The sequence below is a fragment of the Varroa destructor genome, unplaced genomic scaffold, assembly GCF_002443255.2.
Source record: "Varroa destructor unplaced genomic scaffold, Vdes_3.0 BEIS01000004.1, whole genome shotgun sequence".
Lineage (NCBI taxonomy): Eukaryota > Metazoa > Arthropoda > Arachnida > Mesostigmata > Varroidae > Varroa > Varroa destructor.
Window position 1 is genome coordinate 28,572,990 of NW_019211457.1, and position 14,617 is coordinate 28,587,606.

At 37.5% G+C, this 14,617-nt stretch overlaps 1 protein-coding gene across 19 annotated transcripts in view; it reads left to right on the forward strand.

The window, feature by feature from the left end:
* LOC111248866 (oxysterol-binding protein-related protein 9) overlaps positions 1-8,154 on the forward strand; it is a 48,541-nt gene extending 40,387 nt beyond the window's left edge. For 11 of the 19 annotated variants that reach the window (XM_022801901.2, XM_022801904.2, XM_022801899.2 and 8 more), the window contains 3 exons: positions 170-2,977; positions 3,363-7,044; positions 7,683-8,154. In XM_022801901.2, the coding sequence (XP_022657636.1) occupies positions 170-238 (69 nt within the window). In that variant the 3' untranslated portion in view covers positions 239-2,977; positions 3,363-7,044; positions 7,683-8,154. Of the gene's footprint in view, positions 1-169; positions 3,127-3,362; positions 7,045-7,682 lie in introns of those variants that run through there. The other 8 variants (XM_086989021.1, XM_086989024.1, XM_086989019.1 and 5 more) reach the window with 8 other exon arrangements.
* The last annotated feature ends 6,463 nt before the right edge of the window (positions 8,155-14,617 follow it).

Sequence of the window (14,617 nt, forward strand, 5' to 3'; positions counted from 1 at the left end):
AGAGATGTCCTATTTGTTCAAAACGTCTAACATTGAGTCTTTGTCATTCGTAAATTCGCATTTTATTGTTCCTTGTTATTTTCAGCCCAGATACTACAGCTACAAACCTAATGGTAGCCCTAGATCTCTCTTTTCGTTGACCGATTTTCCTTTACCAATTCATTTGCAGCTGTTCAGTGAGAAGGGCGACAATTGGGTATACAGAAACTCTCTTGAAAAGCGGTTAGTCGGGCGGTAGTTCTAGCCTTTAGCGAACCTGACGCTATAACAATGGTACTACCGCTAAAGCACATGATGAAGCTCAAGTACGTTTCTCCATTGCCGACTACATGCAAAGCAGAGATGGCACTTTGATCAACTGGAATAATATCAGCCGTACCGGTAACAGGAGACACGTAACTTCATCGATTTTGTTTCCGAATGGAGTAATGGTAAACATAACCAGCTTAAAACGCCAGCGTGGCTGTATACAAGGGCTTTCTGGAGAATGCCTGCTGTTTAGAAGTTGACAGATAAATATACAAATGCACGAAACCGTCGAAAACAGGTGACAGAAGCGCAGGGCCAGTGATCGCTTCTATAGGAAAATTAAATAACTGTAGATGTTATTGTTGGGCGATACCTTAACGGCTTTGGCTTTTCTGTACAAAAAATACAGCCCTTACTCATACACATTAAGGAATGATAGCGAAGTAGTTGGTTATAATTAGTAAATATCAAGACGAACTGAAACTTCCGTTTGTATATACATATATATACAATGTTTCAAAAGATCGATGTTTTACAAGAGTGACTTGTCATAAAACGAACTCCACAAGGTGCTACTTTCCGTTTCCCTTTGCTGCGCCGCTTTGGTGCTGAACCTTCAGCTTTTTTTGAATCTTTTTTGGGTGGTTATCTCTCTCATGAAGCTACAAAACTGCAACTCTTAACAATGAACTATTATATTGTAATATTGGCACTCCTATTAAACAGGACGCTGAGAAAAAAAGGTCTACTTTTTCGATTTCCAATGTTGATTTGCGTTGAGAACAGAAGCAATAAGAAAAGGTTCATAGTCACCAAGAAGGAAAAAAGTACTTGTTTTAAAAATTAATGAAAAAGTGATCTTATATAGATACCAAACCGATTCTTAGTTCCGAGAGAGAGGAAGGATCTTAGTACGTAGTACGTGTCACAGCAGAACCAGTGGGAATCGTGAATTCGGATAGGAGCTACATCCGAACAAATATGTAGAGTGTCTGCATTTGACACGCAGACTGGAGTCGCTTACGGAATAGGAAGTAAATAATAAGGAAATCGCACGGTTAAATGCATATGTTAAATGCTGTACCAGTAGCGTGTTGAAGCGTAGGAGCAAATGCTACGTAACGAAAACATATGTTCTCTATGAGCGGAACTTGCAGATAGGAAAAGGGCAAGAAAAACATTTTATTACCACAGTCACATCCGTTCGTTCAAAGAATGGGCAAGAAGTGGACCAAAAATTAATGGGTTCAGCCCATAGATTAATAGATCAATGATTATTCGTAGTTTAAAGGTGTAACAAATATATAGTAGGCGGAACATAATAAGAATAAAAAGACGCAATCGGTTAATGTACAAGTGGAATGGACAGATAAGCCTTGTACGAAGCTGGTAGGCCAAAGCTTACACTACGTCAAGGGCTTGCGTGCCGGTGGCTTTCTTTGAGAAAGGTCTTTAAAGGAGCCCTTATGTTTCTGTTTATGTGAAACGTTTCGGAGAAATGGGGCGTCCGGCAATGATTGTGGGCTCCAATTAAAGATGCCATAGCGGAAAAGATTCGCGTGCAGTTGGAAAAACTACAACAATAGTGAACGGGTAGAATCACCACTTGGAGATTTTCGATGTTCTAATGATACAGCTACGACGGAGGGCATTCTAACCATTAGGTAAGGACGAGACAGAACTAACGTAACGAATTTGATGTGGGTCGTAGAGATATAATAAGATATGGAGGCGTGAAATTGTGTGAACTCGTGGTTCCGATCGTCGTTTGAACAACTAAAAGAAAGCTATAGAAATGAGCGAAAGAAAGAATAATTAACTCAAGAAAAATGAAAACATGTGCTGCTAAATGATATATTGCAAGTAGCAATCATAATGAGATGACAATTATTATCAAGAAAGACACAAATAATAATTACCGTGTGAAAACATTCTGCGGAATTTGATTTATCAAAATTGGCCTTCTATAGATGGAAATCATGTAAATCGTATCCGATTTACTGCCGATTGCTGTCGATAGAGGCGCTATCTTCGGTTGCTCACACCGAACTTCAATTTTGTGGGCGAGACCAAATGTTGGCGAAGCGCTGAAACTCTGAAACGACCTATCGCATTAGCGAATGATATTGGGATTGTTTAACCGTGAGTTAATCAGAAGAAATCCTGTAGCAACAGAGAGATAGGTGAATAGAGTTAAACGTAGTTGTATTGACCTTGAAAAAAAAAGAAAAACTAACTACGAAACCAGTCGACTTGAAGTCTTAAAACTCATACGTAATTGCTATGAATCTTCATTAAACAAATACATGCAGCATGTTCGCGTAGTGTGGTATTGGAATTCAACAAGCAGAGGACTGGCACTGCACAATACAATATGCTGCCAAAGAAAACAATGCGGGGAGCAAAACTTGCAGTGAATCTAGCTAGAGCAAATATGTTTACCTTTCATATCATCTTACATTCAAATGGTTCATGCAGCGCAAAACAGGAAACTTATTTTCGGAACGATGTTCGTAAGGTCACTGCTTAAACTTGCTTAAAAGATTTATCCTTTAGTGATTTATGACGGTTCGATCACTGAAACTAGACCGTTACCGTGAGAGCACTCCAATCCAAGAAGGATCCGCGATTAAAATGAGAACAGCCTAATAGGGAAAAACTGTATGAAAGTTAAAGCAGCCTGCAGAAACTGTCGCCGGACACGCCCGGAAACCGCACCGAAGGGAAGGTGAGGAACGCCCGACGTACTACGCTATCTTCGTACCCATTGCCTTAAGTGACCTGTGTTATTAATTACAAGATATTTAATAATAATGGTAATAATTATGATAGTAACAATATTAAAAAATAAAACTTTTTGCAAAAAAATCGTGTGAACAGTCAGTGTGCTGTTTTGCTAGGTTGCTAGTAGGCCAAAACAGGCTTAATTTGCTCGCGGAATTATAATCTACTCGTGTTAAAGATGTTCTTAAAATGCCGGTCTTAGAAATGTAGTTCTTCCTACCTCTCTTTAGCGGTGCAGTTTGTGAACAACTGTCCAGTATAAAGAATATGATTTTATTACAGTATAAAGTAAATAAATAAAAAACGCGTACATTACGAATTTTTGACAGCACCAAGGTGAGAAGCAGTGAGTCGGATGCGTCACGCTATGAATAAGGAAAACGTGTCGGATATGGTTTCTTGGATAATGGTGGATCGTGGACAAAGCAGCACGATTTCTCTATGGAGGAGGCATAGATTTGAGAAGTATTAAATTATTTAACTTGATTGGTGATAGTGGAGCCCAATGCAAGTCAATTAAAGGTACGTAATTCAGTCCGTTAGGCGAAGTCTCTGCTTTAATGAAATCGCCCGGAATCCACCCTTCTACAATGACTTTTGGATTCTGACGATCGATTGCGGTAACTCTTGATGGCACAACTTTTAGGGGTTCCACAAGTAATGCGTAATAAGCGTGATTGGACAGACTGGGCTGACGAAATACAAAGGAAATATAAGCTTCACTGACATAGGCACATTAATTCGGATGAAAGCTGCGATGGGTTTATCCTCGCTTGTCGATACTTTCTGTTGAAAGATTATGATTAAATTTTTTAAATATCTTTATCAATTTTTAGAGCTACCTGTACTGAAATGCAGTATCATTTGATGTGGACCAAATGTAGTAGCACATTTCTGCCGGAATTGCCCAAGCAAAGTTTACCCTTTATAATTAGCAAGCTCGGCGGATTAGTTGCGTTCGAACAGAGCTATTTCGATCCTTTTGAACACTGAAGCTATCTCGTATAGGTGTATTAAGCTTGTAACTCTAATTCAGCACGTATTTCGCACGAGTTCTTAGCCATAAGGCTAGCAGCGTGTCTAAAAAAAAAAATCTGTAGTTATTGCTATTGGTTTTGTAACGGGTGTGGACCGAAAGCACGTGTTCGACAATATCCGCATGTAGAAACGTCGCTTATCCTAACCATAAATGTCTTCTCTTTTTAGTACACAAATACAGCCATCAATTTTTGCTTTGTACATCGCATCATCTTGGATTTGAATCGGGAAACGTTTCTTCTGGAGAAGGCGAAGAACAATGCATAATTAAACTATCTCGTTAGAGCTTAGTACCGTACGCTATCGGTAGTTGGCTGTCCGGTCTGTCGATCTTACTTGATTTATCGAAGCTTCTATCAGTCATATAAGACATAAGACGTATAAAGCGGCATTTTTATAATGGCAACGCAAAAGATGTGCATTATCAACCTGCATTACGCTACTCACACTTATTTAGGCCTGCGGCAGCTCGGACGAGACTGTTTAGTTTTCCTAATCAGATATTTCTCTCAGTTAAAGTCAGAAGGAAAGGATCAACTGCCGTTTGCTAAGCCCAATTTCAAAATCGATTCGAAGTTTGGAATCCATTCACTTTTCTTATTAATTTGCAGTTTATGCAGGCAGGAGCTTTTACGTGACCACGTTCTTGTTTTGCAGCGTACTGTATGTACGTTTACTACGGACGTACGCACGATGTCAGCATGCTTTGGTAATTAAGTTGAACCTTTTAATTTTGGTATTACTATAATGTACACGTTGTACACGTACATATACAAGTTGGTCATTGATTAATCGAAGAAATAACATTAAATGGAATCTATTTATTTCATCTAGCATTTTCAGTCTAGCGCACTGGGGTTCCGTTACAGTTTTCACACTCTCAAGTCATTTTTCCTACATAAACAGTAAAAACCATAATAAATATTGTAAATATTGTAATCAATGTATAGAGGAAATCAATGTTTCATGACACGCAAAAATTCTAGTTTGTGTCGTGTGCATAAAAGCACCTCGAAGCAAAGAAACAAAATGTGCTGTAAGTATCTCATATTATTTAAGTAGCAGCTACACGGACGATTAGCTTATATTCTCACTATAGGGAAACCCTATATCCTAATTCAGTTGTACGGCGTAGTGCTGTTATAACGTAGGTTTTTACTATTTTCTCATTCGACATTATAAGCTAGAGCTTTTCCGTCGGGTGACCATATTATAACTATAAATTGGGCCCTGAGAAATAATTGGTCTTTTTGGGAAGCTATATGGCTTTGTGTTGCTCTGTACTTAATTAAGCACAATTAGCGTCCATTGGTGCATCTTAATAAATCTACAGAATCCTTCGAAGCATCGAAGAACCTATAGTTAAGCTAAATTAAGCTAGCTAAGACAATCAAGCATGTGGAAGTTATCGATTATTCATGTAAAACAGATAAGGTTATTAAAACTTACTTATATCTATCGTGATAGATGAGGATCTATAATGAGGATCACTCAATGCGCTCTCCAAAATGTTACGAAGTTGCACCTATATTCACCTCACTGATATGGTCTGCCAATAGTATATAATGGTGTCCAGTGACGATCGGATCGGGGAAGTGTTGAGCATTTCGTAAAAAAAAAAACGCTTGTGTTTTCTCACTGTACAAGGTTGAAATGTCTTTCTACGACATTTCAACAATTCCTAATTGTTCCCGGATATTTAACCCTGCATATGTTTTCAACTAGTTTTTTAAACATAAACTTTGAATTTCTACCGTGTATTCAGTGCCGGTATATCAGCTGAAGTGTATCGAGGTACAAGCACGATCAAAGGTTTTTGATCTTTGGCCGACCTTGATATAGAGTGCTACAGATGTTTGCGAGCTATGAAACGAATCTCTATTTCATGACGGAAGCTATCATTTTGTTATTGGAAAACCCTCAAGAAGAGCAAATGTTCTTCAATTTTTGGGTAAGTCGTCCCCCGTGCAATTTTTTATTTCTGCCCGTATATCACGCCTCGTATATGATGTGGTCGTCATTTCACCATGTGAATTTGCATAACCCATGTTCGTTATTGCTGCTCATAGCGCTTCGACTCGAGATCTTTGCTATAGATTACATGACTTACGAAACGGCTAATACAACCAGCTTCACTAATTGTTCGGGACTTTGCTAATTAACCGGGAGACCTTTTTGACATAAACTGGCATAGATGCATTAAGATTCTCCGGTAATCACAAGTACATTACGTTGACTCCTAGCTCTGCTAAAACGCTGATGTTTCTCATTCCCAAAGACCTGTTTCCATGACTTGTCATATTTTACAAATAAACATAAAAAAAAAAACAATAAACCATAAAATCCATATTAAATAGACATATTTTGAAAGACATAGTTATGTTGGTACATGTTTTCAAACATTTTATTATTACTTTTTAGCTACAAAGATTATTACTCCTTAGTGTCATATATGTTACGTAATATATTAATTAATACAACATTAATCCATGTTTCGTGTATACCCTACATCCCATATGATCTACTATATAACTTGATAAGTATGACACTATGGAAAACTCGTAGATTTTGTGTGCCTTATAATTAAAACTGTGTTAGATGAAATACATAATTGGCGAACAGCGAACCAGTGAATATCATTACTTCGCAACTGTAGATTATTATTACTATAACCATAATGTTATTGTAAAGAAGTAAAAATTAGCAATAATAAAATAAAAGTAAAAAAGACGTTTTTAAAAATTCATGAAGCTTAACTTTTTAGTTCTGAAACTAATTTGAATGAAGACGTTTCATTAGGATCAAAGGAAGTTTGGATAGCTAAAATTCTGTTTTTTGCTTCATGCAAGTACAGCCCTTCACCTGCGCCTCTAATGCGCTTCGGGTTACTCCTGCACTTTCGTGATTCTGTGCCTACAGATTTTATGTGAAATTGCGACAAACCGCTCAAGAAAATGGGATCTATTATGGAAGGTAAGGTAAATTGCCACTCAGCTGAAATTATCATCTACTAGAATTTTCCTTAACTACATATCAGTCGAAGTCGAAACGCTGTCTATTACGGTAGCGTAAAAAAGTTTTTCCAAAACGAATAAATGTAGTAATTGCCTGCTAAAAGGTTACCATAGATATGTAAGTATTATCATAGCTGGTGGCATCTATTTGAACTGAAACATATAATAGATAAAAGTATAAAACTGCTCTAAAGAAAGGATTTGAAGCTTCCCTTACCAATTCAACCTGTAGAATTAGATCAATTACAACTAGATCAATCTCGTCGTTTATTTCCACCTTCGAGAATTTTCATTATGCACTCAAGGACAATTCACCTTCGAAAGTTACTCGTGTGTGACAAAACACGGTGTGCGTCATCCGGCCTTCCACGACGGTACCTTGTCAAGTTATTGTTGCGCCATTTCCTAGGGTTTATACATATGACTTAAGAATTCCACTTTAAATGGGCTACACAAAAAACTAACACAGTGGTGGTAATAAAAGTGTAGTATCCTTTTTTGTTATTGTTTTAGCTTATACTGCAATAATATTTCGATCTTTCATCCTTTGCACAATAATCGCCGTTTCCGTTAATCCAGGTCGTATTTCTATTACAGTCGTCGCTGTCGCAGCGGTAGCCCCTACTGGCGCTGCAGGTTCTATTGTTTCATTTGTTGCTTCTGTGCCACAGGAACAATGCACTGACGTTAGAATAATTGGCTGCAGAAGCCAAGAAAAGAACGGTGGCCTGTTTATTCGCTTCTCAAGAATGCCCAACCTAACAAACAATGAAGACGAGGAACGAAAAGGTGGCTTATCAGCTTCGTGTCCCTGTCGGGGACCTAGGGAAGCCGTGGAACACGATTTTCACGTGTTCAAGAGCCCAGTCGATGATTTGATATCGATAATTGAAAACATTTCTCGAACGCTTTTATTATAGTCTAAGCCCTCGCGGCCTTGTGTGGGTGCGAAAATCAGGAATCTCAGGAATTACTGTCTAAGCGATATTTTCCTATATAATAAGTTGATTTTTCTTGATTTGTTTGTTTAAATAAATTAATAAATGTAAAATATATATATATATATATATGTATAGTGTAATTAATTGTAAGCGCTAACCTCTAATAGGACCCCAGGCCGTATATGGTGAAATCTTTTTCCGGTTAACCAATGTTGCCCAAAAGGAGAAGCAATCTAAGCAAAACAATAAACTCGAAAAACGATGCACCCGAACATCTAGTAATCTAGATGTCGTGCACAAGTGACTGCATCCTCTGGGCGCGTTCCAGTGGCGTTGAGTCCGGCCGCAAACGCTAGCGAAATCACTATAATAGCCATCTCCCACCGCGATTCTCCTATCGTGTGCAACTAACATTTGCTTTTTTAAATATATATATATATATATATAGCTTATTTAACGGCATTAATGTTAATATTTGATAGTCAGTACAGCTTATCTTCGTGATAACATGTCTGCCTAGTTAAGTTATGAAACACTACGTGACTTGAATTTTAGGTCCGGCAGAGCTTTCCATCAGCATGTCATCAGACAGCTGGTCTCGAAACGAGGTGTCTGTAACCGGGATCAAACTTAGACCACCATTGACCCCGAGCAAATATGGGTGTAGAAACGGAAATTTTCTAGATTTAAAACCTGGGTTTGAAAGACACGCGTCGTTTCGTCCTAAAACTGCTTACTCACCCGTTAAAATTAATATCTAATAACAAAAGAACACCAGATGTAAAACCCGGAGATTTAATGCTGCTTTTAAAGAAATAAGAAAAAAACACACTTGACCTGCTGCGCGATGATCACTTAGCATTTAAAAACAAAAAATAGGATTAAAAAAGTAAGTGTTTACTTGTATATTAAAGCATCTAGTTATTGGTCAGAGGGTTGCTAGGCTGTTCTGCTCAAACTTTGCGATTCATTTGTAACTTAGTTTGATAATACAATTTCATTTAGTCGTGACCCTAAATGTTTGAAACATATTAATTTCAAGTGCATAGATGTTAAATCTTAAACCCTAATAGCGGACCGTACGATCCACTGCAATAAAAAAATGTCCGCCTAGATCAGGGCAACATCAATAGTTCTAAGTTTGGTAAATTGGAAGCTAAAGAAAGAAATGTAGTATTTTATCCTGGCCCATTTGTCAGTGCAGCGAATTATGAACACTGAAAACGATGAACAAGTAACGGCCAGTCTTCTCTTTTCTTCCCAACCGTTTCTTGTGCTAGTTAATATTGTGCTATACATGATATGATAGTAAGTAACTAGATTTTATCAAGCTTGTTTGAATGTAATCCCAGAAACTGACTAAGACTCGGACTGCAAATAGTCCTACGCATGTGAGACTGTTAGAATTAGAGTCAAGCCCAGCTAACTAGAACCAGGTTTAAACAGACATAGTATGACGACTAAATTTTAATGCCTTATGAGCTTTATACTCTTCTGGTGAATCGCTGAAATACAATGGCAACAGAAAAACAAAACGATGTAAGCTTCGTAAAATCACGTTTGTTTGGTGTACAAGCCATTAACTGAAAAAATTAATTAAGTAATGTGAGAACATGTGGGCATTGTTTATTCGATTTTCGTTTTGTTACGTTATCTCGTATTTCAGTTTGGCCTTGACTGATTTCTGGCTCTTCCGTGTTGACCTAGACGTTCCCCTCTATCAGGTCTGTTTATATCGCGACCATTTACAGTGGCCGTCGGTCTTAACTGTCTTTCGTTCATCAGACGTTTTCCTACAACACACACATACACTACAATTGCTTTGTCAGTGCTCTTTCAGAGAACTCTTATGGTTGTACCGTAATGAAGTAATCCATAGCCTTTAATTGCTTCTGTTTCGTCCTTAAATACCCATAAACGTCTTGTAGAGCGAAAAATAAAGCTATTACAAATAAATTAATCAATGTAAACTGAATAGGCTCGACACGCGTATCAATTATTTGTCAAATAACGGCTCGCATCCATCGAGTCTTCTGGCTACAGATTGTAGCTAGTAACAATATACATAAAGTAATTGCATTTATTTTTATACACAATTCAGCAGCAAAAACAAGATCAAGAAGTCTCAAAACGAATACGCTGGTAAAATACTGCACCTGTCCAAGCTTCAGTTTCGTGATTACGTAGAAATAATTTTTAAACAGATTTACAGCTGCAATTTCAGGCTGTAATCGTTTATCAGAAATGTTCTGCACACAAAAGCGCCAGAAAGAAAAGTTCCATCGCTACGCAAAAAAAGATTGGCATTTGTGAGGCAGAAATCTTGCAGTTCTAAGGGAAATACAGAAAACGAGGTAAACATGGCTTCAAATTAAGAGAAAGTGACTCGGCAACCGAAGAAAAGGAAAATTCTAAAAAAAAAGGAATTCAACGAGCGTCATCTGAGCGACTGCACGACGCTGGCGAATCGGAAACTAGATGCGAGATAATGTAGGTAACATTAATATACAAATTTTATTATGATATCGGTGGTCTTCAATTCGTCAATCGGGTGCTATTATATACATAGGTACAAATACCATGGTATGCATCGTGTAGACTAATTTTTTTATGAGTTAGCTAAGAATTTTGTTTTGTAAAAGTATGGCCCGAGACGCAGAAACAAGTGCCAACAAAAGAGTTTGAATACTCTAAAAAATGTCCTTGCTGTTTTTAGGTTCTTCACAGAGTTCAGGTTAGTATAACAGAAAAAACAACACTTTTCTAGAAGGTCAACTTTCGTGGCCAAAAATAGAATGAGGGTTTCCTTCTCAAGTCCATTATCGTCTAAAAGCGTTACTGATAATATGCACTACCTTATGAAATTCTCAAGAAGTCTATAATAATTTTTTCACAATAAACTACAATAAATTTATAGCTACCTACAAAAGCTTGCTTATTGTTTGTAGTAAACTGCTCCACGAATGAGGCCAACTCAAGTGCTTTCTAGACATTTGCTATTAAACGATGAAAGTATGTCAACTTTTTTAGAATTTCGAAACTTGTGGCGAGGCAGCATTGAGTTCTGAAGGATCCTGAGTTAGCCTAACTACTTGCTCATTTCATATTCAAAACATATGGTATAATTTACGGAGTCCAATCTATGTTGATTGTCTTTAGTTCACGGTGATTTTTGCGTAAAAACAAATGCAGGCCATTCTAGAAACACTTCCTGATCAGTGTTATCTTACCGGGATGTTGTAATCTGGACCCCTACATCCGAGACGGCCACTGGATCATTCACATCTCTTGTCATCTCTCTGATTATATTATTCAATTATGTTATTGTTCACTTGTGATAATACCATCTCGGGAGTATCAATGTAGCTAAAAATAAATATGTGCGTAAAAATCAAATCGATTCACTACTATATGGTATTTCTTACAAGGGATTCGTACGAAGTGCTCAGTCGATTATTACCTATCTGTTAGGTTCGTGAGGAAACGACGAGTCCACGCCGTATCGATGCCATAAACTACGCCTCAATGTCCGTTTCGGGCAGTGTAGATTATCTAGCTGATCTCATACTCCGTAATTTGATTATCTCCTATTTTTTACAGTTTGGCTCCTATTGGGCAGCGACAAATCGAGGCGATTTTTATTTCGGAAAATAAAACGAAAAAAGTTAATTTCATTTTCTTCCTGTCGCCACAGCCAGGAGCAGCGATCAGAACGGACAGCGATTCGTGTAGAGAGGTTGACGGTGCGTTTGCCATTTTGTTTTTCCGCCGAAAACGCCGATGGTGACGTTCACCATACCGACAGCATATTTAGAAGTAGGGGTACGTGATAAGAAAGGGTGTAAAAATGTCCTTCTCACAACGCTTCAGCGAAGGCAGTAGAGCGACGACATCTGATTAGTATAGTGGTGCAATTAGGCTAAAATCGAGCGGTAGGATCCGAGGACACGGCCGTGTTCTTCTGCTACTGCACAACCGCCACTAAACAAATGGCGAATGAAAATGAAGTACGATGAGCATTCACTTCAGATCATCAAAGTTAAATGACATTGCGATCTATTTAAGTCTATAATACATACATACATATATTTTCTCAGTCATTCATAATATCACTCAGACGAAAATAGCGAAAATGTACCTGGTTTATACGGTCTGTCGAAATACTTTTATGTTAGAAATGTAACCTTGGGTATTTTTGAGATCTTTCATAGTGCCTTTTACTAAAATCTCTTTTAAATAAGGTTACGGATCGATTCTAAAATATCCTATATTAAGCAGAGGCATAAAGAAACCGTACTGAGAAGAGCATATAATAAATGCTAATAATAATAATGCGACTATATAATTAAGCTTGTTATTCAAAGATAGACCAAATCTTTTCCAACCCGCTTTCATGTACACATCATTATTCTGTGACCCTTGATTGTACGGAAATTTTCGTTAAAAGTTTTCTACTTGTGTACTAGGACGGTTTATGACGCGTTATTTAAATACCTGAAGATTACGGAATGATACGCGTTTTAACAACCAGTCGAACTATACGATTGGATAATAAAGCAATTCTTGTCTATTATCTTGTCGGTGCCACATAATAATATATAGCATGTTTAACTACAGACATTTTCAGCCATCCCGTTCATGGGACTCAGCAGATTCTAACGTTTACTATTACCTCATCATTTACATCATACAAATAAATCCAATAAATGAATAAACGATTAAATTCGGGTGGTGGTAGGACTTCTTAAAGATATGTGGCTCGAATTTATCGGCAGTAATGCAACTCACCCGTCAACTTCGAAGTAGAGTAAAAAGCTATAATCTCTGTTAAGACATAACGTAAAATACTGTTAGAAGAAATGGTCGCACTACGTCGGGCTGTGCCATAGAAGCTGCCTTGCACGTCCGTTTATTGAAGGTCTGACATGGTGAAGGTGGTGCAAACGGCGACGGGAGTTTTAGTAGTCAAAATAATCGGTATTTATATCGATAAAATTTTCCACGCTTTATTTATGCTCTTTTCTTGTGTGGAAGTCAATTTTTTTCTTACTGACTTACTAGGTTACTATGAGCGCCCACACTCGGCTTGAACAACAACCTTGTGAATTTCACATGCTAAAAATTGCATACTGCATGCTCTATTGTTAGCTTACACCCATTGCTCTCAATGAGTAAATTAGTAGTCTATTCTGCCATGCATATCAATGTGCTGTAATTTTATTATTGATTACTAACAAATTTGCTCACTTTGTATATTTGCGTCAATATCTACAAAGCTCGCCTGAGCAGAGCTCTACAGGCGGTAACGCCCAACAATAAAAAACATTCGAGATAATTCTAGCAACAAACACGCTTGAACGGGGGCAAGTCCTTGATGTTCAAAAAAGTTCATATATTCTTCATATATTTACATGAGTACGAATGTATAAGCAACCTACCATCAAATATTTTTTATTCATGGCAATTAACAAAATTAAAGCTGGTTCGTTTAAGCGCTAAAGGCTTGACTTACCGCTACGTCGTACCGATCAGTTCTTGAGAAGTACTCAGGTCGGGTTACAATAAATTTACAGCGGTTAATTTTCGAAAACAGAGGACAGTAATCAAATTATTATAATTCTACATTAAATTATTTTACGTTAATTGTTATTTTTCTGTACCATGCATGTGTTCTTTTATCAGGTGACTTAGTTCTGCCATTTTCGGCCGAAACAGTTGCTTCATAGCTCATATGGTAGAGGTATGTCGAAAAGCTGTATTAATTCAGTTTTAGGACCCCGATAGTGTTTTTTAAGCCGCACTGGCACTCACACCAATCTTGACGTAGAAGTTTTGCGGACACCTGAAAATTTACCAAAAACTGTTACCACACCACGAACTGATGTGACTATGAATATGCATCTTTAACTTCTATTTGACAATAGCAATAACTTCTAAGCCTAATACGAGAAACTGACTTTAGTTCTATCAAGTCTGCACAAAATTCGAGTCAATAACCAACACACTCAATAGTTTCCCAACCAGAGTGATCTTTTCTGCATGACTTCATTTTCCGATACTGTTTTCGGCATTGAAGTTAGTATGCAAAATTAGAATCTGAGTCATCAAATCCTCCGATCATTCTAATCCTAATTATTGTAATTTTTATGGAGAACCTAATTACATTTCTGTACAGAAGATCATAATGTTTCAATGATAAATCTTTAAAAGACTTACCTATGGCAAAACACCACTCTCGAGCGGCAATCCATTTCCTTTTCGGCAGGTTCCTTGCTCTAAGAATCTATGATTTCGTGAGTGATCTCATTCGACAAACAGCATCGCTAACGGACATTTTTAAATGATAATTTCATGAATAAGCGTCACCTTTTTTCAATCCGTCACTGATGCTCATCCATGTTTGTTTCCTGTTCTATTTATTTGTTTTGCTTGACCTAGTAACTATAAGGTCATCCTTTTTCCGCCTATCACAGACCTATGCTGCATTATAGTTTAAATCTGACTTGTAATGAACCAACTGGAAAAAACTGACGGCGATATAACCGTTTGTCGCTTGCTTATCTACCTAATTGTTAATTCAAGTTGACCTCT